The 26,041-nt window shown below is 42.7% G+C and overlaps 1 protein-coding gene across 1 annotated transcript; it reads right to left on the reverse strand.

The window, feature by feature from the left end:
- Positions 1-11,183: 11,183 nt before the first annotated feature.
- On the reverse strand, positions 11,184-12,488 carry LOC137259657 (uncharacterized protein F54H12.2-like). The gene has a single exon (XM_067797263.1). It carries the CDS (start codon positions 12,486-12,488, stop codon positions 11,184-11,186), a length of 1,305 nt encoding a protein of 434 aa, XP_067653364.1.
- Positions 12,489-26,041: the final 13,553 nt, after the last annotated feature.

The following is a 26,041-nucleotide window of genomic DNA, read 5'->3' on the forward strand; positions in this document are numbered from 1 at the left end:
AGCACAATGACGGTGTCAGCATCATCGGAATAATCTGAACCAGCGGTTTGTTGAAGGTTCACGTTTTCGCAACCCCCCAGGTTTTCATCTCCCCTTACATCATCATAGGCTTCGGGGTTGACATCACCGTGTGTTTCGTCAATGACCACGAAATCATCTATCTTGGTCTGTGTTGATCTTCGCTTCGCCTGGGGTTGCGCGTCACTCTCGCTAACTCGCAATCTCTTCTCGGGCCTTGTAGTGGAAGTAAACGGGGCATCCATGGTGATTATGAACAGGTGTGTAACTTCAAAGATAAGTGCTCACGAATAGTATTGTGACCACAAAATCTCCGTCGCGGAATAAGCGGATATATATAGGAGGGGTCGAATACCATGATGCTGCAGTTCTTATTCGCCAAGGGAGGTGTGTCGTGCGTGACCATGACACCGCAATTCTTATTCAGTGGATTTTTATTGCTGTGTTTGTGTCACCGAGATATTATACAAGTGTACCCACAACACTCCAAATCTTATTCACTGGTTTTTATTGCTGTGATTGCGTCGCCGAGATATTTATACAAGCGTGCTCATGACGCCCAAATCTTATTCGTCGGGTTTTTATTGGTGTGTTTTGTGTCACCGAGATATTACACAAGCGTATCCATGACACCGCAATCTTATTCCCGGGGTTTTTTATTGGTGTATTTTGTCTCACCCAGATATATACAAGTGTAACCATGACAGAGCGGTTTTTATTCAACAGTGTTTATTGGGTGTGTGTCACCTATATATATAGATGTAACTGTGACATCGCTGACCTTTCCGTTTGAGGGATTTATTGCAGTAGGGCGTTCCTTTCTTTGGGTGTTGTCGTCTATATGACTGTAACAAACCACGACGCCGTATATTTTCTTTCTATTAAATGTCCAAAGCAATTGATGTGCGAGCACTCGGATCTCTCTGGTTTTGATGGTCGTCAACATAGTGTGCAACAATCCCCTGTGAACGCTTAATTAATTTCTAGAGAGATAAATGTTGGACTCTGTGGTGATGGTCAACGCAATTTGTATTTCGCACAATCAGTGTCAAATGGTTGATAAATTTACAAAGGAGGAGCGAGATAGGTAGTCAGGTCCATCGCACCTCACAGTCTGCTAATTTCTTTGTAGTTCCAATCGCAAGTCAACCATCCCGGGTTGAGATTGTTACAAGTTTGAGAGTGTTTTGTTTAGGAGGGTGGTTTAGGGAGGTCGGTCATGTTTATGAGCATATTCATTCTCTCTATCTATCTCTCTCTCTCTCTCTCACACACACACACACACACACACACACACACACAGACATTGGTCTTCGGAGTAAAACCACAGAAAGTTCCATTCTAAAAATCCTCGATATGGATTCAACAATCAACAAGCCCGCATCCCAAAAAGTCCGCCCCGTTTGCGTGGTGAAACCACGGGGGGCTAAATGGAGACATCATAGGGGTCCCGGCAGCAAGGTGAGAAAGAGCGTTAATTATCTTGGGTTTGATTGTAGTGTGCGGCGTTTCTGTCATCGTGTGTGTCCACGTTAATTATCTTGGGTTTAATTGTAGTGTGGTGCGTGCAGCGTTTCTGTCATCGTGTGTGTTCCACGTTAATTATCTTGGGTTTAATTGTAGTGTGGTGCGTGCAGCGTTTTCTGTCATCGTGTGTGTCCACGTTAATTATCTTGGGTTTGATTGTAGTGTGGTGCGTGCAGCGTTTCTGTCATCGTGTGTGTTCCATTATTCCACAGCCAAGACTACATGACTGCCGATCGGTGGTATGGAGAACGACCGACACCACACACACAAGCTCGAGGCAGAGGCGCGTTAGCGCGGGCCCTTGCACCGGAGAACAGGGTGGATTACACAATACCCGAGCGTTGGAATGACGAGCGCCCGCCGCGGCTACAATCTCTGGGCAGAGGAGGGAGATTGATGGAAATAATTCTGGGGGAAAACAGGCAAGTACCCCAAAAACCCAAAAAACAAACAAAAAAGCTATATTATATAATGTAAACTCACAAATCGTATAATTCTATATATTCGAGTTGTTGGATTAGGTACTTTAGACGAAGCGGGGAAGTATTGGTAACACCATTGCTTATTGTGTTGGAAATGTAAATGCTCGTTTGACCAACCCCACCCCATGTTGGGTTCGTTCCTTTTGAGTGGTGAGTGGTTGTGTCGCGTCTGAATGAATCATACACCCGCTTGCATAAATCCCCGGGATGAGGAACCGCCCCATCCAAACCACCACTCAAACCCTTTGGTAAACATGGCTTCCGAGAATCTTGGTAAGTCGATTATCGCCATAGAGGGGTTGATAGGGAGTGGAAAATCTACACTCCTGCGATGCTTAACAGAACGCGCTACTAAAGACCAGCTCAAAGACATGCTTTGTTTAAACGAACCTATAGACAATTTTACCTCGTTTCTGGACTCATCTGGTGGTTTCTGGAACCCTTTACAGGAATTCTACTCCAATCAAAAATCAAACTCGGTTGCTGTTCAGTTGCATATTATGGACTCGTTTGTGAAACAAATGTCAGAGGTTTCTCTGAGTAAATACAACACGGTTTTAATGGACAGAGGACTACACTCTTGTGAGATTTTCATCAATGCGAACTGTGAAATTGGGAACTTGTCACGTTTTTCCTCTGCCTATCTACTGAGCCAGTTATCACAACTGACGGAAACTTGGAAACAGTGGAAGTGTCAGTATATATTTTTTATTGACACAGAGATATCTCTATGCACACAGCGTAAAAACGCTCGGAACAGGGAAGAGGAGAAAACCGACTCATCCGCATTTGAAGCATACCAACAAACACTACGGAAGAATTATTACACGTTTCTGGAAAAATTTCAGGATTCAAACGGTTCGAACTCTGTTTACATATCCCGCGAGACTGACCTAGAAAGCCTATACAAAGAATTCGTTAATTGGATCTCGGTGATTAGTGGGTGGGGGTGCGTTAAATGATATGACTCATGTTTGGATTCTCCGTTCTATGTAACATTTCCATCGTTGGTCTAAGTGTACAATCATATTGAGCCAATAACTACATAGTCTCCGAAATGTGTCACATGTGAGTGACACCCAGGTGTGCAATCCCTCATTATTGTAAATTCTGTTGCAGGGATAGACCTCGGCGAGTGGTGGTCGATTCGGATAACGAAGAGGGAGACGCCTGACATAATCCTCCTCCTCTCTCTCTCGTGTGTGTGTGTGTGTGTGTGTGTGTGTGTGTGTGTGTGTGTGTGTGTGTGTGTGTGTGTGTGTGTGTGTGTGTACATGTATATGTATGTATATATATGTATATAAAGACTTGAATTACATTGAATAGTTTGTTGACACTGTGCGGGAAGGGAAAACACCACAATGAGGACCACATCCAGCTTATTTGAATTCAATAACCATGCAATATGTTGTTTTTACCTCGCATCTGATAGCTGTTGATTCGCAGGACGAATGAAGCGGTATTGACTAACACCTGAATTAAAACAAAACAATGATATACACAAACGATGGTTTATTCACACACGTTTAACACAGCGTCATCTTCACGTTTACAAGGAACGAACACACACACACACACAAACAAACACACACACACACACACACACACACACAAACACACACAAACACAAACACACACACACATACGTTAACAAACACAAGACTCCGCACGATTACGCAAAATCAATAAGTAAGTCTATTGGGGGGTCTTCTGCAACGGGTGGAACGCCTCAATCGTTGAGGTTCCTGGGGTTGACGAGGTTGTGGTCATTGTTGAGGTTGGCGCTGGGGTTGGTGCTGGGGTTGTGGTCGCTGTTGAGGTTGGTGGTGGGGTTGTGGTCGCTGTTGAGGTTGATGAGGTTGTGGTCGCTGTTGAGGTTGGTTCTGTTGGGGTTGTTGAGGTTGGTGCTGTTGAGGTTGGTTCTGTTGGGGTTGTTGAGGTTGAGGTCGTTGTTGGGTTTGTTGCGGTTGCTGATGAGGCTGATGGTGTCGATGTTGGTGGTACCGATGAAAGAGCCTCTCCATCAAAACACGGGCTATTCTGTCCCTCACAAACACAACAAACCCCATAACAATCCACAGAATTGTTTCTTCCGCGTAATCGCACAGGACTGAAGAGTATAAAAAAAACACAATTACACATCACAAACACAACTGCCGGTGGGGATAATTACCGATGGTCGACTACCGCTGGAGCCTCGAGGTCGCGACCAAAACCCCCCGTAGACACTTCGAAAATGTCAATCTCAATGTCGTGACGGCGATTAACAATGTTGCGACAACGGCGACAACACCGCGAAGTGCAATGTCGCCGACACATCCACGCGCACAACAATGCGATGATCAGCCAACCAACTCCCAGCACACTCACAACCGGCGGCACCCACGACTCGATTCCTGTAAGACAATTATGTGGTATAAGTTCGTTTATATGTATATATATATATATTATATACGGGTGAGGTGAACAGTATACCGACGATGGTAATCACGATTCTTACCTTTAAACGGTAGTAGTATTGTTGGATATATCACCCAATTCCGTCTCTGAGGTTAATGGATGATGCGACCTAGGTTTCATTATGCACGCATAACAACACACCTTCACGGATGAATTGCGTTGATGGCATATAGCTGTGGTTATGACGACCGCGATTAATAAAACACCAACAAGCGACCACCACCATTTTGAGTCTGTAAACATAACTTTATTGTAGGTTACACATTCATATCATGCGAAAACGGGGTAATTTCAACATTACCACGAACTTCTTCGTACATATGGTAAGTCTCATTAAACTCGGTATCATCCCATTCCATATTATCAGATAAAGAATCCCGCTCGTGAGTAAATGTACCAATTCCAGATCGTAGTTCGCTCGCAGTTGGTAATTGTTGTCGCATATGGATATACTCGATTTTACTCTTCATGCGACGAATGACAATGAATACTATACACAACACAAACGACAGAGTCACTAACATGATCACATCAATAATTAAATTATACATATTTACTCCGATGTTATGGAGTGAGTGAGTGAGTGAGTGAAGTTTTACGCCGCTTTTAGCAATATTCCAGCAATATCACGGCGGGGGACACCAGAAAATGGGCTTCACACATTGTACCCATGTGGGGAATCGAACCCGGGTCTTCGGCGTGACGAGCGAACGCTTTAACCACTAGGCTACCCCACCGCCCTCCGATGTTATGGAATGTTCGTGGGGTGTATGTACCTGATTCGTTATACGACTCAACCGTTTTATAATTAACCTTTCCCTCGGCGTTAGACGAAAAGGTAGACGACGATAGAAATACAACAGAAGCAGAAGTAACCGTTCCTACGACGTGGGGGGTGTTGATAGACGTGTCGATGAGACCGGTGACGAACATAGCGGTAATACCATCGGTTGAGGTGGAATTTACAACTGGAAACATAAAACCATATATACCATATATACACACACACACGCACACACGCACGCACGCACGCACGCACGCACGCACGCGCGCGCGCGCATAAACACACAAATCAATAAACTTAATATTTACCGTCCATGATAGCTTCGGTAGTGGCTGTAACCCTGTCGCCGATGGTTGAGATGGAGTCGTTATTGGTCTTTTGTTTTCGGGGTGAGTCTGTTAAACAAATAATACGATGTACAACAGTCGCAAATTCACCTAAACAATTTAATTCCGATGTACAACAGTCGCAAATTCACCTAAACAATTAATACGAATGTACAACAGTCGCAAATTCACCTAGTTGGGTGATAGCACCACGCATCATCACATAACCAAATTACCAACCAGATGGTTTAGCAGACGAGGGTTCAGCGGCGGGCGAGGGTTCAGCGGGTGAAGGATCGATGGGGGTCGGGAAGAGTCCAGGGGTCGAGACAGTTGATGTGGTCCAAATCGTGGAGGTCGTGGATGTGGTGTGGTCCGTCTTCTGCGAATAAATTAAATATTATCTAATACGCTGTATCCGATACCGCGATGAATTGAATCATGAACATCGGGTTCGTAATAATCAATTAAAAAACACTGGGGTGAAAACACTTACCGACTGACACACAGCTCTCTGCAGGATATTAACCGTGATGGTTGGTGGTCTTGCGATCTCTTGGCATGTAACTCGGGAATCTGTCAGCTCCACATATCGCAACCCGGGGTAGGCTCGGCCGTCAATCCTAAACGGGGAATTCCATCCCCGACCCGTCACACGCACAACCCTGGGGTGGTAGCCACCAACCAGGTTCCGAGAACCGGTGCCAAGACACTCCATTAAAATCCTGTGGCGGACCACGCATCGGTTGGGTATGTTTGGTTGGGGTGAGGCTATGAGCATCAGGCTCAAAACCAAAACAACAGCAATAACAACTCGTAATGACTCCATAGGTGGGCGTCTAAGTGGTCAGTGTCTAACTCGTCACGCTCCGCACCTGATAAACCCACGGGGTCGTGGGGTGACCTGGGTTTGATTAGTTACGTCATTATCACCCGTTGATTGGTCATTAGACCCGGGGTGATCTCATTACGGGTGAATCTTGGAGTTCATTGGTTGACAGGTCGCTTATCACATTCTTATTATTGTTGAAACGGTGTGCGGTGAGGAGTGATATGTTATTTCCGATGTATATTTGTTGTTCTTTAATGTTCGCCATACGCCTTGCGGTTGAGCCTTGTGATGGTTAGGACACTAGGTCATCATACCGAGAGATATCTTGATAACATTAACACTCGCGTCAGCACCACAGCTTTACTGTATATTCATATACGTTCCTACTTAAGGTGAATGAGATTCGACCTCCTGCAAGCGGTTTTGTGAATAAACAATCGTTTACGCCTAATTCACATCGTCAAAGGGGTTGGTATCAACACCCGCGATGAAACGAAGATGCGAGTGTGGGAATAGTATTGTATTTACGGCTAAGGTTCACTTCGGTTTCGATGCATTCGTGTGGAATTTACATCGAGCGATATAATAATATAACCAATAATTCACACTTGTCGAGTCGGTTGGGGTCAAACATCAGTGGCTGAATAAACGTTCGGATGTAGAAACTGTGTTGTTTACGACTCGCATCAACTCCGCTTGGCCGCTTCTTGTTCTTGGGGAGTATACAAGTTGAACGACTTGTACAGCACAAACACCATAAGCGAATACTCATCCACGGTGTGAGGATGTCAACACCGAGCAAGAAACCCAAAGCATGTGAGGCTGATTCTACTATGAATATGACGGGAGACTCGTCCGATGATGATGAGTTATCAAAACCGTGGTTCGTGGTTCTCGAACAATTGCTGGAATTTCGCGGGGTGCAGTGTCGCAAAATCGATAGTTCGAGTGCTGTGAAAACGATTTATCAATGCAGTCACTGTTCCTTTAGATGTTACGAAAGAACAGATTCCGAATATCACAGAAATCTCCATAAACGATACAACAATGAAGAGGTTACCTTTTCCACAACTCAACAATCATTACGTGAAAATGACTATGCCCAACAAAACAATAATCAATAAAGACACCACCTACAACAGCCCTTCTCTCGAAGGGCTCATTTAATACAGCGCATATTAATTCTCGCCTGGGGAACGCATCCCCTCGTGAGTGGTGATCAGGATTTGATGAACACCAACTCCCCTGGTGGAATAATAACCTCGTCACACAACCACGCGAACTCTGTGTTAATACCATCCATTAACAATGATGACATAACGACCTTGCTAAATCACGCGGATAATACACACCGAGTGTTGGTGTTATCCAGAACCTCAATTAAACGTCATCAGCGGTAATAGGATGTGTGATAAACTTTATACATCGTGCGGGTAAACTCTTATGTTAGCACCGAGCACTTCCCACTGGTCAATTAACACTGACCTCCATGTGATGTTGTGATGTCAATAAAGTTTTGCCCTTGGTTTTACGTGAGTATTTGGCGTCAATTTATTTACCTAAAGTAAGTTGGTTCCCGAAACCGTGGTTTGAGTATAGATATAACGCCAAGATGTTACTCTCAATTTGCATGAATATTTTGTGGTGTTGTTTTCAAATGAGTAGGTCGGGACCATGTTTGGGCGGATAAGTACGACATCGAGAGTGTTATGGATCATTCATGTGAATATTTGACCTCGTTTATTCGCCCTCATTTTTACATAAGTAGGTCGATGTCCGTATGTGGATGTTTAAGTATGAATTCAAAAGTGTTTTTGTTCATTTACATGAATATTTGACCTCGTTTACATAAGTAAGTCGGGGTATGCCAAAAGCCCTACGTAATAATAACTAGGTCCCTGAATTTGGACATATGTATATGTCGTCAAAGTCTCATTTACATGAATATTCCCCATTTACATGAGTAGGTCGGTGAATGTAGCACTACAGTCTCATTTACATGAATATTCCCCATTTACATGAGTAAGTTGGTGAATGTAGCACTACATAATAATAATATAATAATAATAATAATAATAATAATAATAATAACTAGGTCCCCGACATTGGACATATGTATATGACATCAAGAGTCTCATTTACATGAATATTCCCCATTTACATAAGTAAGTTGTAAATTTACCCTCATTTACATAAGCAAGTCGTGCTATGATAGATCTCCATAGAGAATTGTCAGGATAGAGAAGCACATAACACTACTAATAGCAAAACGAATAAGTTTCACAAGGTTTGAACCTTTTAACCATTTTCCATCTGTCGACATCATTTCCAAATTATCGTTCACACGCAGGTCATTTGACTCAATTTTATTCTTGAGAAAGAGCCAGAGAGCCATCAACTTCCCCATCGTTTTTGCTGACGAAATGTTCTTTAGAAGTCGATCGGACACGTGTAACAGAATGTCACTGTTGATGCCTAATTTTTGAAGATTCTCGGCATTGTTCCCCCCTTCTGCTGTCATCGATTGAGGATCCTCCTCTGACCGCTCAGTCACTGTCAGAGATGCTGGTGTCACTGCTGTCGTCGTCGTCATAGGTATCATTGGTGTCGGTGTCACTGGAGTCTTCTCCGATGGAGTCTCTTGTTCTTCCCGTTCTGACAACAGTCTCTGGTAGGTGTCCCTCGTCAAGAGGACCATGGGCTTGGTCATGGTCAAGCTTGTCTCTCGAGGCGAGCGAATAGTGCTGAAACAGGGACCTTATGCAAGTCCGTAGTACGTAGTGATGATCGATTAGGAGTTGACGTTTTTCAGCACCTCCTACCGTCTTGCTCCCTAGTGTCCGAATGAGCTTCTTGTGTCTTCGCAGTTGGGTTTTATGATCGTCAGAGAGTGTAATGTTTCCTCTCAGAATGTTGTAGATCAAGGTGATAATGGCTTTGAATTGTTCGCTTGAGAGATGGGTGAGCAGCGCCTTCCTTTGTTTTGTGTTTACTTGCTCCAGTGAATGTAGAAATGTCTTTTGTTTCTCCAGCAGATCGGCCATATTGTTTGTTTGGTTAGATATACCTATATTGATATCAATGATACTGTCACAATTGAATTCTTTCACGAACAGTCACAAAGTGGACAGCACTTCCCCAACGATCCGGGATGTCGATACCACGAGTTTTGATGACACTTTTAAGATTGTTGATAGCCTCCGACTTCTCCGCGTACCAGGTGTCACACTGAAGCAGTGTCACTTCTGCTTCTCTAGGCGGGTAAGCCACTGAGATCCAAGAATATTCCTTCTTGTTCATGTCACAGCCAGCGCACAAATGATTTGACTTGGAGAATGAGGTCTGATTTATTTATTTTTTTTATGACTACTTAGGTAAGTACACTGTGCAGATGTCATCCGGGAATATGCCCGTGCGCAATCGTCCGTAGCGTTCGTCGGCTTGTGGTGAAGCATCCACAACCAGATACCCATATTTTTGTCCAGTTACGGCGTCTCGGAAGGCTTCCGTGAAATATTTTGCCTGACCTGGAAATATTTGCGACGCTAAAATTTTGTATTCGTGCGCTGAACGTGGGTTGGATAACAGAACAAAGTGATGCGTGTTTAACGACATGGTTCGGTTGAATTCTCCTTTGGGATAGGCTGACTGTTGTATGTTGATGACTGAAATCCCAAGATGGTGGGACAGTGTTGTGTAGAGGTGTAAAAACAACGGATTCTTGCACACCTCCTGCATGTAATCGTCGAGTATGAGCAAGCACTTTTTGTCGGACTCTGAGGAATAGGATTTCAGTTCGTCTTCCGTGGGTAGCGCATTTTGAAATCGTATATTTGGTATGCTTTTCTCCATGTCGTTGAACAACTCCTGCCACACGGCATAACAGTAAATGATCAAGTTGGGTGATGGATCGAACATGTTCGCAGCCTCGAGCAATAGCCTTGAAACCCATCTAGTCTTCCCCGATGACGTGCCCCCGATGACAGCGATCGTGGTTGGCGTTTTGAAAGGCAATAGGCATTTGGTCTCTTCCATGATGAGTTGCTGCTGTTGTTGCTGTTGACTCTCACGCATTCACTTTGGTCACTGACGCTAACAGTCATCAACATGATGATTTATAGACAAAAAAAGCCATTAAAAGTAATCTACATTTTTTTTTATTTACATTCTACAGAGAACAAAAAAATATCAAGCTACAAAATATACAATAATATGTTACTATACAAAGAATATGTACACACGAGTTCAAGAACAGATAGCAGATGATATACAATGAGTGCAATATCTGAAATATCGACACATGGTTCTCGATACAAAAGCATCATTCCACAGCAAGTCGTGAGGATGAAATGGATGGACAATCTGGTTCAAACTTAAATGATCTTTGAATTTGCGCAGCAGGTAATACAAACAATACAAACCGCAGTTGTCTGACTCTATGGATTGCAACTGCTGACTGTTACGTACGTAAGAACTGACATGCGTTTTTAAATAACGGTCAAAGTCCACATCCACTGGTTCTCCGAGACTGTCAAAAAGTTCTGCTCTCTTCCCTTTGTTGACCATGGCGATCCAATGACGACCTTTGCTTTGTCTTATCTCGGTATTGACGATAAGACCCACACCTTGGGCAAGCATGTTGTCAGGGATGGAGAGTGGTAGGGTATTTTTGGCGTACACGCCCAACACATGTCTCTGTAAGCTGGAATCACACTGGACAGCACACCAAAGCTCTGAAGCCTTCATCTGACGTTCTACTTGACAAACACGTTCCGCGCTTTATCAATCTCAATCAGAGAGTTTCTCTGAGTCATGACAATGCAGCTCAGTGGTTTAGTGAGGGCTGATTTGAACTCCAGTTCCAGCCTCACGTCTCCAGACTTCACCAAATTGAGGTATTCCGAATCGGCACAAATCTTGTCCAGGTCAAAGACGTAGAGGGCACTTCCCAGGAGAAACTCACTTCTGCTGATGCCGTTGCCCTTGCCTTCCGCCCACAAACCCATACCATCGAGCATGCTGACATAAGTGGCGACATCGTCCGCTTCGGTCGGCTGACCTGGCACACTGGCACCATCGACGTAGAGGGTAATCTTTTTCACCATCGAGGATAAAAAATTGTATGGGTTGCGATCGTATGAACCATTCAGAGAGGCCGATTCGACCAAGCCAACGATATAACGGCTCGCCACGGGGTTGGAGACGTTGTCGATGGAATGACTCAGCTGCGATGTCGGGATGCTGGTGACCTTGACCTCGCTCTTCGTGTATGGGTAGAGGGCGTTAGACTTTTCGAAAAGGGAGTTGTGAGCCAAGATCAGAGCGGGGTTGACTTTGACTTTGCAGACCTGCAGATAAGCATCCAGGAGATGCACTTTGAATTCGTGGCCGGTCACGCTGGTGATCAGACAGAATTTGGGTTCTGATCTATACATTTTCACAGTCATGTCCACTTCGTTGATCAGGTGACGGTTCATTTCGAAGATGTCTTCAAAGATGGGACCTGACATGGTCAGTTCCTTGCTTTTGGCGATAAAAGAGGCACGTGTCATCATTCCATTGTTGACTGATCCCGTGACGTCACTGCTTTCCAAGTCCGCATAGGCCACAGCGTAGTCCTTGTAGAACAGCTGTGAGGTCAACTGCGTGCTTTTGGCTTCTGCGTCATACCCGAGCAGAGCTTTCATCATGCTCTTGTAGGCATAGTGGTTGTTGGTCGAAGACACCAGCTGATTCTGTAGGTAGACAGTCGTTTGAGAAAATAAAGCCGACATAAACAAATTTATGGGAGCCACGTTTTCATCTTCCGCCAGTGGCGTGGTGCCGTCGGCTTGAGTGACCTTGACCTTGACGTGCAGACGGGTCCTTTTCAGATCGATGTAGTCGGCTCCCGAATTGGACACGTGAAACTCCAGCGGGCTCGAGTCGTTGATTTGACTCAACGGCCTCACGTTAACGAAATAATGCTTCTGCACCGAACTCTGATAAGGCGGAAGTGAAAACAAATTCAACGCTTCTGGAACCAGTTCCTCAAAGTCCCCGTCGTTTATGAGAGACATGCTTTTGGTTCTCTTTTAACTGAAAATGTCCTCTTCTCGCACGGGAGTGCACTTGAGCGCTTTGGCGGTCTTCGAAGGGACGATGGAGGCAGTGTTCTCGGTACGACGAATTTTCTTCGTTGTGACGCATCTCTCGCCTGCCTTGCGTTTTATAGCCTTGGCTCTCTTGTCTTTGGCTTCGGCTCTTTCTACCTCGCTTTGAGATTCCGATGTCACGTGCATGGTGACGTCAGTGGTCGTTTGCGGTTGCGTTGCTCCTGCTGCCTGGCGTCGAACTGGAATCACCATTTTTGGGGCTTTCCCGTAAAGTAGATTCGAAGTCTTCCTCACGTGTTTGTTGTCAAAATAGTGTTTGAACTTGGCATAGTCAGGAACGTACAGCGGACGAGATTCCATGATGATGATGTTGATGGTAGTAAATTACTCCACGAAAGGATATCGTCTCAAGTGAAGTGTGGCGTGGGTCTCCTCTGACAAGAATGAAGCAGCGGCGGTGTTTCCACTCCTTAAATACAGTTCAATGTTGTCCGTTTCTTTCAATTTGACGCGCATGCACATTTCAGTGCTAAAGCTGTACGTAGGACCCTGTCTCAAATCGATCTGTCTCAGTAAGTTCAGCTGAGTCTCTCCCACCAACGAACTGTCGCAAAGATTACACAAAACATCAACGTAGGGATCTTTGACCTTACTCATGTCTGTTGATCCAAAGTTCAACTCCGTCAAGGACACTACCCAGAATCCGTCAAATGTCAGTCTCTGGTTGAGTTGCACACGAAAATGATAGGGCGTGTTCCCCGTGAAGGATGTGGTTTTGGAGTCTGAGCTTTTGAGAAACACATACTTCTCCATGATGTTCACGATTCTTTCAGGTCACTTTCCGGCACGTAGGAGTCAAATGTTTTGGGCCAACCAAGCCAGCGCACCAGGGCATACGTCTTCCCCTTCACCTTTTTCCTTTTCAAGACCTTCTCTACTTGCCAGAGCACGTCGTCCGCTTTGTCGACCTTCTTTAGCTCGTTGGCGTAAAACGATCCGGTCAGAGGCTCGTCGTGAAAGTCTTTCAGTTTGTATTGAGCAAACCCCTGCTTTCTGTAGCGTTGAGATACTTTGAAAAGCTCCTCCGTCCACTTGAGATCGAGCACTGTGCTGAAGGGTCTTCTCAGATATGAGATGCAAACCAGGTCGCCTACTTTAAATAGGTATCTCTTGACTCGAGGTTTGCTGCTAGTGCTGCTGACTTTCTTCCTCAAGGGTTTGAGGTAGACGTGATCCCACACTTTGACCTGGTTCTCCTTGGTCACTCGTGCAGGAGACAGTTGTGGCAGCGAAGAATGCAACGTGTGGTTGTAGTTGTACACCAGTTTGGGGAGAACGTCCAAGTAGCGTTTGGTGTTTTTGTGTGTCATGTATCGAGTGATCAAGGATTTCAGGGTCCTGTTGAACCGTTCCACGTAATTGCTTTTGATGTTTTCATTGCGCGCAATGGTGTGGGTTATGTTTTCCTTTTCTAGAAATACCTTAAAAGCCCCTTTGAATTCGCTCCCCGCATCTGTTCTCACTTTTTCAGGTCTCCTTTCCTGCAATATTTCTTTGAAAGCCTTTAAGACAGTTTCTGGTCTCTTGTTCACTAAAGGCAGTGCAAATGCATATCTAGACAGAATATCCACACTCACCAGCAGGTATCTGACCCCATCGTTCCATTTTGTGTACCTGGACATATCCGCCAAATCCACATCAAACATTTCATTCAGAGAATTCACTCTGACTCTCATTCTTTTGAAGTGGTATCGAGGGGGTCTATGTAAGCTATAAGCATCTTGATCATTGACAAACTTTTTTACAGGACATAACGATGACTTTGATTTGCCCTTGTCTCGCAACACATCACGGAGTTTGTTGGGCCCATAATAGGCTCCCGGATTTTCTGGATTAAAATAATAGTCCTCAAGGGCTGCTCTGTCAGAGCCACCCTTCTTATTCTCTTGTGTACTCATGACGTACTGAATGTTGGTATCATGTGTTAATGATTTTACTTGATAGAAGGATAAAAATAATCACAAAAAAAGTTTACGACAAACATTTCATTTTTTATTCATCAATCATTCATTATTAACACACAGATTTAAAACATTTCAAACCATTATTTACAAATATATATTCTTTTTACAAAGAAAACAAACATCATTGAAATAGTTCCATTTGTGTGTGTGTGTGTGTGTGTGTGTGTGTGTGTTCATATACAACCTTACGATATGAGTCCAAACATTCTCATTTTGGTGTCTAACACACGATAGTCACTTGCCATTTCTTCACGGATGCTTTGAATCTGAGCATCCAAATCATATCCTGCTTCCTCAGGAGCATCAGCAGCAGTAGCTGTTGTTCCTTTAGTTTCCTCAGGCCGTAGCATCTGCAGTAACAATGTGCTCTGTTTGATCAAACTCGGGCTGACTATTGTCAAAGTCTGCATTCAATGAATCTATTTTCTAAGAATAACATCTTGACAACACGTTGTTTCAAATCAGATTGCCACTCCGAACTTTTAAAACGAGTGTCACGATAGTCCTTACATTGATATGGAAGGAGGTGGAAAGCGGTCACATGCTGCAGCGATGAATCATCAGCCACCAGTTTCCTCCAATGATCGAGCACCTCATCATCGTTCAGGTCATTCATAGCCACGTTAAAGTATCTGTCTGCTTGATCCTGTTCTGACAAGTCCCGACAAGTATGAACCGATTCGCCTTCTGCTTCAAAGAAACACGCCATGCATAATACGTTGGAGAGATGTCTCACAATTTTTACGACTTCCAAGCAGTAACACAAGGTGAGAAGTCTTTCAACATGAGACATTGTATTAATAGAGTCCACCTCGTCAACGAAAGCGGGAACAGTCATCGACTTCTTAACAATCACCCTTTTGGTCCTGGGAAGACAACCATCGCCATCACTGTCGGGGCATTTTCTTTTAGCATCCGCGACACAGGCTTCTCGACGATGAAATATTTCACCGGATTCCTTGATGACAGCTATATCGTTTAGACTAACAGGTTCTCTCATGACTTGTTTCCACGTGTAATAGGTACACCTTTTCTTTCCCGACATATTACGTCCCTGAGCTAACAAACACACAAGTGTTCTCAATGAAGTACAACACTGATGAATGATAAGCGTTTCAACATCTCTGTGAAACTATGTTGTGAATCAAATTTCATTGGCCGACAGGTCAGTGTCCTGTATCACGTGTTAAATCTTTTAACCAATCATCATTCATCTATTTATAGAACTGATGAAATTATTTGATCATTGGAAGCAATAGTCACATTATATGGTACAGTTTTTTATCACATGATTGTAAACTAATAGGTATGCACTCAGTGAATAAATAACACACAAATATAAGATTAAGAAACATTTATTTGATTTTGATTTTTTTAACATCATCATCATCATCATCAATATCATCATCAATGTCATCATAAACATGAAAATGACATATGAATAATTTTTGATATTCAGAGTAAAAGGTACAAAACATAAACAATATGCGATCAACAATGTGTGTTCATGCACTCATTAATTCATTCATTCATTTTTAGTTTAAGTCTCAGGACCATTTCAATTTTCCTGTCCTTCACATGATTTATGATTTCATCTACCCCCATATCAGGAACTAAGAGTCCGGTTGGTCGAAGTTGCTCTCTCCCGAATTCTTTCATGGTTTACAACTTCTAGAGCATCATCAAAGTAAACGTCAACCCTCTCATCAGTGTCCATCATGAGACATTGATGTTGTACTTGGGAAGGGTGGTCGACTTCGCATCCGTAACAATTCTGGTTACACAATTGTTGAACTCGGATTTTAAGTTCATCTATATAATATGATTCCAAGATACCTTGAAAGAGTAGCCTTGGAATTTGGGAGTCATTATTATTATTATTAATATATGTTGCTGACTCTGCTGATACAGCTGCTGCTTGTGGTGTTGCTGATGGGGTAGATATTGTAGATTCTGCAGGTGGTCCGGTAGGCGTTGAAAGTGTTGCTACAGACCCTCGAGGCACATTGACTTCTTCTGTTGATATGACAAATGGACCTTGTAAGTGTCCACTTAGTTCATTGCTCAGGACTGCCTGGAGATATCGAGCTCCTGCCAGGTAGCTTGCACAACGAGTTGGCCGCAGTCTTCTTCCTCGCCGTACCAAAATCCCATAAGCTCCATTGAGTCTATACCGATACCTGGTCTGGTTCACACTCATCCTGTAAATAAAAGAGTTACAATTATTCAAAGGATTTTAGTCGAATTCATTTTATTTTCTTTTTACATTAACGTAAATTGGAAGTTTATTGAATATATTTCAAGCTATCATCTTCGTGTTTTGTGTATCACAATAAAAAGTTTGTGAAGTAGATTAGAAGAATTTCCTCACTTGTTATTATGTTGACGTCATTTTGCACATCAGGAAAACATGTCCAAGTGTTTTGGCCTCCAGTTTCATTGTTGTTGTTGTTGTTTTTGTTTGCTAGACACATATCATTAATCTTAGGATCGAAACGTCAAAGAAATTTGCATTGGAAAACAGGTTTTCATATATTTAAAAAGGATTGAAACCATAAGGACGAGATTCGATACCGTCTGCCAAAAGGTATCGTTTATCATCTTGCACAGCAAAAATAACTTGGTTTCCGTTCTTGCGGAAACCTGATGGATACTGGGTAATGTAGGTTTGGGGAGTCAAGGCCAATTTGGTAACTTTGTCCGTGTACAGGGTGTTGTGAATTGAACGAATCTGATAATAAGACCCTAACATTTGTTTATGCTTGAAAAGACAATCTTTAAACATTTCATGACGAAGATGCTTTCTTTTGAAACCTTCTTGAATACCTTTAGCGGTACATTTTTCCACCCTTTCACCTGGAGTTTTGTCAAAAATGAAACTGTAGTTTTTAGCACGAAGTCCAACAAATTCCCTTATCTCTTTTCCTGCCACCTCGTTTTTCATCAGACCTATGACTTTGTGCCTTTCCATGGAATGAAGGGGATGGTCTCCAGGGTAGTTGGAAGTGTCAAAGAGATGACAGTTGGTAAGCATAAAGTCTTGAGGATCACGAAGAAACGTGCCTCTTGGCGACCAGATCTGATAGAATAAACTATCAGTGTCGGTCATGCAAACCCTGACCTGCTCGCTGGTGTATTCTTTCAGCATTACATTGTAATGAAAATCATACAGCAATCTTTTGGCGTGTTCCAAAATAGTGAAGCCCACTGACACATTTTGGTTCAAAGTGACAGACACTTTTTCCATGCTCACAACAACCAAGTTTGCAGAAAATATGTTGACGCTTTTGAAATTTGGTTTTGTCGTGAACCTCCTCAATCTTTCCTCGGTGGTGATGAGTTCAATTTGCTTGTAATTTCTTACATTTTGTAACTGCTTTCCGTACACTGCATTTGAAAGCAGTTTAAATAAATCTTTAGAAAAATTGTCGGTGGCTTCCTTTCGCTTTTGAGTGTTGAAGTCGATGTATGACTTCATCCATTTTGATTGAGAAAATTTTAAAACTCTGTGCACCCTCGTCAATTTCAAACCCAGCTGTAAATATTGCTGCAAGGTTCCGAAATAGCAAACGTAGTTCTTTTTGTCTTTCAGAGTAGAGAAAAGTTTCGTTCCCGTGGCAGACTTCTTCTCATTCTTCCTGCCTAACATACCTAACTCTGCGAGCAAGTCTTTCTGATAGGGAGACAGGTCTTCAAAGGGTATGCTCTCTTTGGTAGGGGCAAGGGGCAAAGTTTGATGCGTGGAATGAAGATGACGCGGATACTCCAAATCACATTCTACAATATATCCCACACCACCTTCTGGGTCAAGTTTCAACCACTCGACGTCATCCATTTCTGACTCATCTACCCATTCAAACTGACCTAGGGGCAAAGGACAACTCATGGCCGCTCCATACAAATTGTTTATGTCAAAATACAAGAGATGAGATTCTGGTTTTGAAGGGTCAAAGTCGCTCATGCGTTTGTTGTTGCCCTGCGCATGTCTGTGATTGATACTGGCCACACCCCCTCTAATGGCATTGGCGACAAAGTTATACATGTCAGGGTCAGTCATGAGATCTAGTCTAACCCCCGTCATCAACAGACATGCGTCCATGGCCATCCCTGGGAGAGTAAAATAGTGGCAAGGATCAAGCTTATAGTAGCTCAGACACATGTCACGAAATGCCTCAAAGACATCGGTCAGAATCAGAGTGTCTACGGCAACATACAACTCCATAAATTCCCTCACCGATCCAATTTTAAAAGTCTGCCAAATCTTGTGAGCAAATTCATAGTCTTCTTTGGAAATTGTGTCTTCGGTCAGTGATGAATAAAAGTCATCGAGAGTTGGAAATTCCGTCACGTTCAGTTTTGCAAAGCTGTCCACATATTCGTAAAAATAAGGCAGCTTCCGAGTCAACATGTCTACATGCTCGGGATAATTTTTTCTCATGTACACAAAGTGTTCCTGACCTTTATTCCTCAAATTTGTAGCCAAAGTTTGTAAGCTTGTGTTCAAAAATTTGAAACTGTCCAGAAAACGTAGCTGATCAATTTGGAACATGATGAAGTGTTCGGAATTTTGACCTATGCATGACAATTTGCGATCAGTGAATAGTTCGACTGCTTGAAGTATCAAATGATTGTCATACCTCGATGAGTTGTGACAAATGACATTAACGAAGGTCGATTCCTTGTAGTTAACATTACAATAATTGTGGCAAAGACCTCTGACTCGACCAGTCAAATGATCGTGATCAATGTGCCTATCTTTACCTTGTACCTCCTCTCTACAAAGATGGCAATGGGTTTCAGAATCTAGAGCCAACCTTTCTTCAGGGGTCATTTTCATGGGAACAGGATGGTTTAATATGTCCATGAGGTGGTCATAATCCTCCAAGAGTTGTGACATGAAATGATGGGCTGCCCGCTCTCCGCTATATGTTCTTAATGGAAATGAATAGAGGTCAGGTTCCCTGCATACAATCTGGTAACTGTAACCACATGGTATGTGCTCTTGGATGTGTTGACTACCTTTTGCTGTCTCATTTGCTTCTAAAGGAGACAAGACCGATTCGAAATCGGCGTATATGACGAAAGGAACTTTATTCATTTTGGGATTTTGACCCAGGCCAAATGCTCGGAAAGCTTTGTCTGCTTTTGGCATTTTGATACGTTGTGCTTTGTCATGACAGTAGGGAAGATGCTTTTTCAAAATATCTTCTGAACTAAATGTCCACAAACATTTTCTACAAATGGCTAGATGGTGACAATTTCCAGGTTTTCTAACTAGTGCCGGCAAGCTTGAGATCAAAACATAATGGTTGAGAGGAGGCTCTTCTTCCTCTCCCTCTATCTCTTCCTCATCTATTTCTTGATTGAGCAGTAGGAGGTCAATGTGACGCTCTTTAGGCAAATGTACCATGTCCCTACTGATTCTCAAAGGAAAGATGACATGTTCTTGATTTCCCCCACGCTCTACCCCATAGACATTGATACTGAGATCGTTTGCCTTTTCAAATTTTGAAATATGTCTAAGTCTCATGGGAAATTCACATCCTTTCAAATTTAACTCGTGTAGCTTATCACTGTAATGAGCCACTTGTTCTCTCACCAAATGAGGTTGAACGGGGAACAAATGTGCCAAAACGCTGTAAGCAAAGCACAAGTCATCATCCACGTTTTTAATGTTGATCAGACAACGCTTTTTCTCCAGCGATGGAGGGAGAGGGAGATATGAACTTCCGCGAAAAGGCTGAAACTTGACCACCGATAGTTTCACGTGTAATACCTTTTCAAAGTTCAAGTTTGAACTTTCCCCTTCATAGTTATCCATCAACACCATGATGGTGTTGATGGCTTGGGTGTACATTTGATCCAAATCATCACCTTCTGTCATTGGAGTCATTTTGGTTCTAAAGTAAGGTTCTACAATAGAATTTGAACCGTCTGCATTGGTTTTGCTAAATTGAAACTGAGTGCAAAGCCCCCACTTGATCGAGTGTTTAGTTTCAAGTTCAGATTTCAAGTGTTCAATTATTTCAGGTTGAATTTTGACAAAATAATAGAAAGGATCGAATCCTTCATCACCTTGAGGCACAAAGTCAAACTCTCTTACATGGCCTTTAAGTGCCTGTCTGGAGCACTCAGTCTCTTCATTCACTTTCCTTCGTTTAGCTGTACTGGCACCTGCACCAGTCTGGTCATTATTGAAATGAACCTGTTTTTTGTGATTAGCAAGACCTTTGGCAGAAGAAAAAGTACTTGAACACAAGTGACAGGAAAATTGGACAGTGGTTGAAGAAGCATGTTGGGTTTTCACATGTGCTTGTAATGTATCCTTGCGCAAGTATACATTGGAACAAACTGAACAGGTGAAAAATGAAGTGGATGGTCCACAGTTTTTCTGATGTCTAACAAGTGAACATTTAGAACTGTAATTTCTTTGACAAAACTCGCATGTGTACAAGGACATTTTGGAGGAGAAAACACTGAAGAAATGGTCTAGCAAACAATATATTATCTTGTCCAATCTGAAATTAATTTGAAAATAGTCACCTTTATAATGATTTGAAAAAGAGAGTAAACATATGTCCTCTAAGTTTAAGGAAAGTAACCTGTATCATAAGTCAGCATTTACAAAAGATAATATTTTTTTTTAAAAAAAAAAACGATGCTAATTAGAACAAAACTCTATTGTTGTTGAAAAGATTGGTTTATTGTATCAGCCATGTCTTCATGGTCAGATCTCCTTAGGCATAGTATCAAGGATGTCATGAGTATATAAATTGTGAATAATGTAGACCCAATTTCCTTGAATACTACTGACTTCAAGAGGACCCATTTTGGAGTTGTATATGTCTTGAATGGACAGTTTTTGTAAATGAAAATATGATCTAGCAAACAAAGTTAACAAACTGGATGAAAATCTGTAAGATATTTACAAGAGCATCTTAGCGACAATATCATTATCATAATTGACCTTGAAAGTTACATTGATTTCAAACAATGTATTGAAAGAAATGGATGACGTACCTTTAAAATGGTAAGATGGTAATGTCAAAAGTTCCTATATCCAATGCAATTTGGTGGCAAAGACATGTGAGTATGTTTCCCTTAGAACAATGTGATGAAGTGAGACCAAGAGGAGAAGCCCATAGATTTTATAGAGGCTGCAGAAATTATGAAATTTCTATAGGTTATTCATATCAGTGGGTGTGAATATCTCATCCATTCAATTCCAATTTCAATATCTTATTGACATGATCAGGTTCAAATGGGTTGCCCATTTAATTCCAATTTCAAAGGTTATTGACACAAGTGGGTGTGGAATACATTACTTTTCCAATCTCAACTTCAATAGATTATTGACATGACTGGGTGCGAATACACCCTCCATTCAATTCCAATTTCTATAGCTTGTTGACACAGGTGTGACGAGTACACTCCCCCATTCAATTCCGATTTCTATAGATTGTTGATACTGGTGGGTGCGAATACGCCCTCCATTCAATTTCGATTTCTATAGACTGTTGATACAGGTGGGTGCGAATACACCCTCCATTCAATTCCGATTTCTATAGATTGTTGATACTGGTGGGTGCGAATACGCCCTCCATTCAAATCCAATTTCAATAGACTGTTGATACAGATGGGTGCGAATACGCCCTCCATTCAATTTCGATTTCTATAGACTGTTGATACAGGTGGGTGCGAATACGCCCTCCATTCAAATCCAATTTCAATAGACTGTTGACATAAACACAATACCTATTCAATAGACTGTTGACATTAGGACAATGCCCATTCAATACACTGTTGACATTCCACTGCTGACACGGGTCACTAAGTACATTGATGACGTCAATCGTGACGTCACACACTCGAGCACATGGTATCTGGTGCCCTAGTTATCATTTCTACTCTACTGATTCGAACGAGACTGGCGAGCGATATCATGACCACTTCAACATCAACCCGTGCACAGGAACTGGTACTCGTTCCAAAGATGAAATATGAACTACTATTAAAGAACAACCAACAACACACCAAACCCCCACCCACATCTCTGACATCGAGTAATAGCAGAAAACCACCTCAGCACGGCGGTGATGATGATGATGTTGTTGATTATGGTGATGAAAGCAGCACGGATGATGGTGATGATATTCGCATTCCCCCCAACACCCGCTCTCATCCGACGAGGGGGAAGAAAATTAGAAAGAAACCAACCACGTCTTCTCCGTCAAGGGCTCCAACCACACACCGGTGGATTCGTTATTGACTGTGTTTTTTTTAACGTGTGGTGATTATATTCTCGGCTTACTCATGGTTTACAGATAGCATAGTATGTGTCACTGTTTATCTGTATGCTCCAACCACACACCGGTGGATTCGTTATTGACTGTGTTTTTTTTACCGTGTGGTGATTATATTCTCGGCTTACTCTTGGTTTACAGATAGCATAGTATGTGTCACTGTTTTATCTGTATTATAATATATATTTATATATATATCATATATCTGCTATACCACGCGTCTACACGATATTATTATGATTATATTATATTATGTATATATTATATTATATTATCACGCGGCTACACTATATATATATATATATATATATATATATATATATATATATATATATATATATATATAATTAGTTGGGTTAGTGGCGTGTGGCGTGCAAGAATATGTACTATTCTGTATAGCGTTCTGTGCTGTAGGTGTCTGTGTTTTTTGTAAAATGTTTTTTTTCTCCGTCGATATAATGACAAGGGAACATGGTTTTTATGTGTACACATTCCCGCGACGCGTGTGTGTTCTATGAATAATAAAGTGTGTTTTCCCACAAACTCGTTGTGTGTGTTCCTAGGTGGTGTGAGAATGAGATCAAAGCCTACCACACCCCAACGAATAACCACATTAAACACGCACTCTATTGATGTTATTATTGTATTCATCGTTTATATTTTACACACAGTACTGATTTGCAAGACATAGACTGATGTGATAAAATAGCGGGAGACCCGATACTCGGCGGATTGTATTCACCAGTGAATGTTCACTTGCGTCGTGAGGTTGGTTTCAACACCATTTTCAGAGGTCGTGTTGATATTCCATTGTCCTGTACCTCTCGTTTACAGTATAGATATGATAACCCCATTCGCCGTTGTTTGTAGGTGAACACGGTATTATGCCTCGCTCTGAAACTAATATTTTCAGATCCGCGGCTCTGTTGGTCTGTGAGAACAGCCCTATAGTTCTTTAGGGGATCCTGTATACGCCGCCGACTCAACCCTTTTGAACTTATTTTGAGTTGTTCCCCAACCTCGTCCTGCTGGAGAATGTAAGTTTTAGAGTTCAGACATATCATTTGACATCCTTGTGATTCCAGTTTTAACAAACCAGGCGTTCTCTTGTCTCGTTGAGCGTGAGTGTTGCAACACGTCCTGGGGAGTAAGTGAGTGACAGCATCCGCTGTGACATCATCCTGGCCACAAAACCCTTTCAGCATGACGTGATATTCCTCTTTTTTCCGCGGTTTAATAATATCATCAAGGCTCTGACCGTGAATGGCAAAATAGAGAGAATCCGTGTCCATCTGTAATAGTTTGAAATCTGCTCTATTCACGAAAACATCTAAAAAATCATAATAGAATTCCAACATGCGTTGTTTGGCATACTGCAAGATAAAAAAACCCAAAACCACAGGCAGATCCATCGTGATGCGACTCTTAGCGGTTATAACCTCGAAATCCTCTGTGTTTAATTGACACAGGGAGACAAACAGAGGATCTTCACCGCTGTTTTAGCGTTGTCATCACCGGTTATGTACCGACAGTCTGTGTGCTTCGATTTATCCAGGAGAACACCGCCGTAGCCTGAGTTACCTATGAGTTTAAAACACTCGCTTAATAGGCCCAAGTCTGCGTCAACGTCTCCCATTCTTCGTGCATGAGTGATTTTTTCTGTGAAGGGTTTAAAGCAGTCTTTCCTCCCATAATCTACTGCTTGGTGAACTTTGGTAATCACCAACCCGTGCTCTATGTACCACTTTAGTAGTGGTGTTGCTAGTAACACCCTTTGCGCAGCCATCCCACCAACAAGCAGAATTCTACCCTTCGTGCTCAGCGATTGTGCTGAAACATATTCCTGCATGTGGCTTCCTATAGAAGAATGGGGCACGTTACACGTGACGAACAGGGGTGACATCTCTGAAAAGTGTTCATACATGTCCGAGGGGACATGAATGTCCACCTCCACCAATCCAAAGAAGTTACCTTTACGTACACCATCCAGCAGGGTTGTGCCTGTAACGGAACGCTTGTGTGCGAAGTCGATGAAAAACCGATGTTGTTTGTGAAAAAGGAACTTCATTAATTCCCTATTTGTCTCTTTCATACGGGAAAATTCACACTCCCAAATAGGCACAAACCCATACCCCACCCTCTCAATATATCCCTCCCTTTCTCGCGTCCTTCGGAGACGTCCCTCAGCTCGCTCCAACAATGACAGTGAGATCCGAGTGCGTTGAGCTACACGACATCCCGGTTCTGAACATCCATGCCAATACCACCCATTATTAGTAGCAGGTGTTTGTTTGCAAATCATAACCATCGATCAGGTAGGGTCCCACACGCTTTTCGAACCCACTGTTCATTCTGTGTGATATATGTACGCGTTCAGTATGAACCAACCGGTCTAACCAGTCGTAAGATGCCGTGTATCTTTCGCACGATTTTACAGCGGTGAACTTCCTTCCATCCACCGTCGGTTACCACCGTATGTAATGACACGGGTAGTTCTTGAGCGAGACAATAAAGGTACAAAGCATTACTGTCCAACCCAATGATATTCCCACAACACTTGTCTAAATTCCCTCGCAGATAAGTTTCACCCTTTTGATGGAAGCGAGTAAACACCAGCGACGGTCCGCCGCATATATCTTCCTTCACAGCCTCGTATAAGTCACTGTCCTTTTCATCGAACAAAGAGAACCCAACACCAGAATCTTCAGCTGTCTTAAACAAAAGTTTTCGTGCAACACCTGGTATAGAAACAGCTTCTTTGAAGATATCTACCCCTATTTCCTCCCAGTAAAAATCTTTCAGCCGTGATATGGCGATCACCCCGGGTTCGACATCGAGGTTGTTGTACCAGATCAACAGATTCCTTAAAGTTTTCATATTGTTTTCCTCCCACACCCTTTGCAGGTAGGCGTAGTTTTCCTCGATGGAGGAGGGGACACGGGCGAGCTTCAGTGCCTTCAGCGTTTCCTCCACAGACTCTTCATGGCCTTTATTTCGACGGCGTTCGTTGTACAGTTCTTCGTTAGTATCCGCTAGCGTGTTACTTTGTTTCAGGTCTGACCAGAAGGCGTTGATGGGGGGAATACCCGGCTCGTCTAGACGCTCGACACTGTCTAGGAAGTCGTAGGGGAAGAATCCCTTGCATTGCTCTGTTTTCATTGTTTTCAGGAAACTGGCGTAACTCGTGCCG

Source organism: Haliotis asinina, chromosome 13 (genome assembly GCF_037392515.1).
Source record: "Haliotis asinina isolate JCU_RB_2024 chromosome 13, JCU_Hal_asi_v2, whole genome shotgun sequence".
Lineage (NCBI taxonomy): Eukaryota > Metazoa > Mollusca > Gastropoda > Lepetellida > Haliotidae > Haliotis > Haliotis asinina.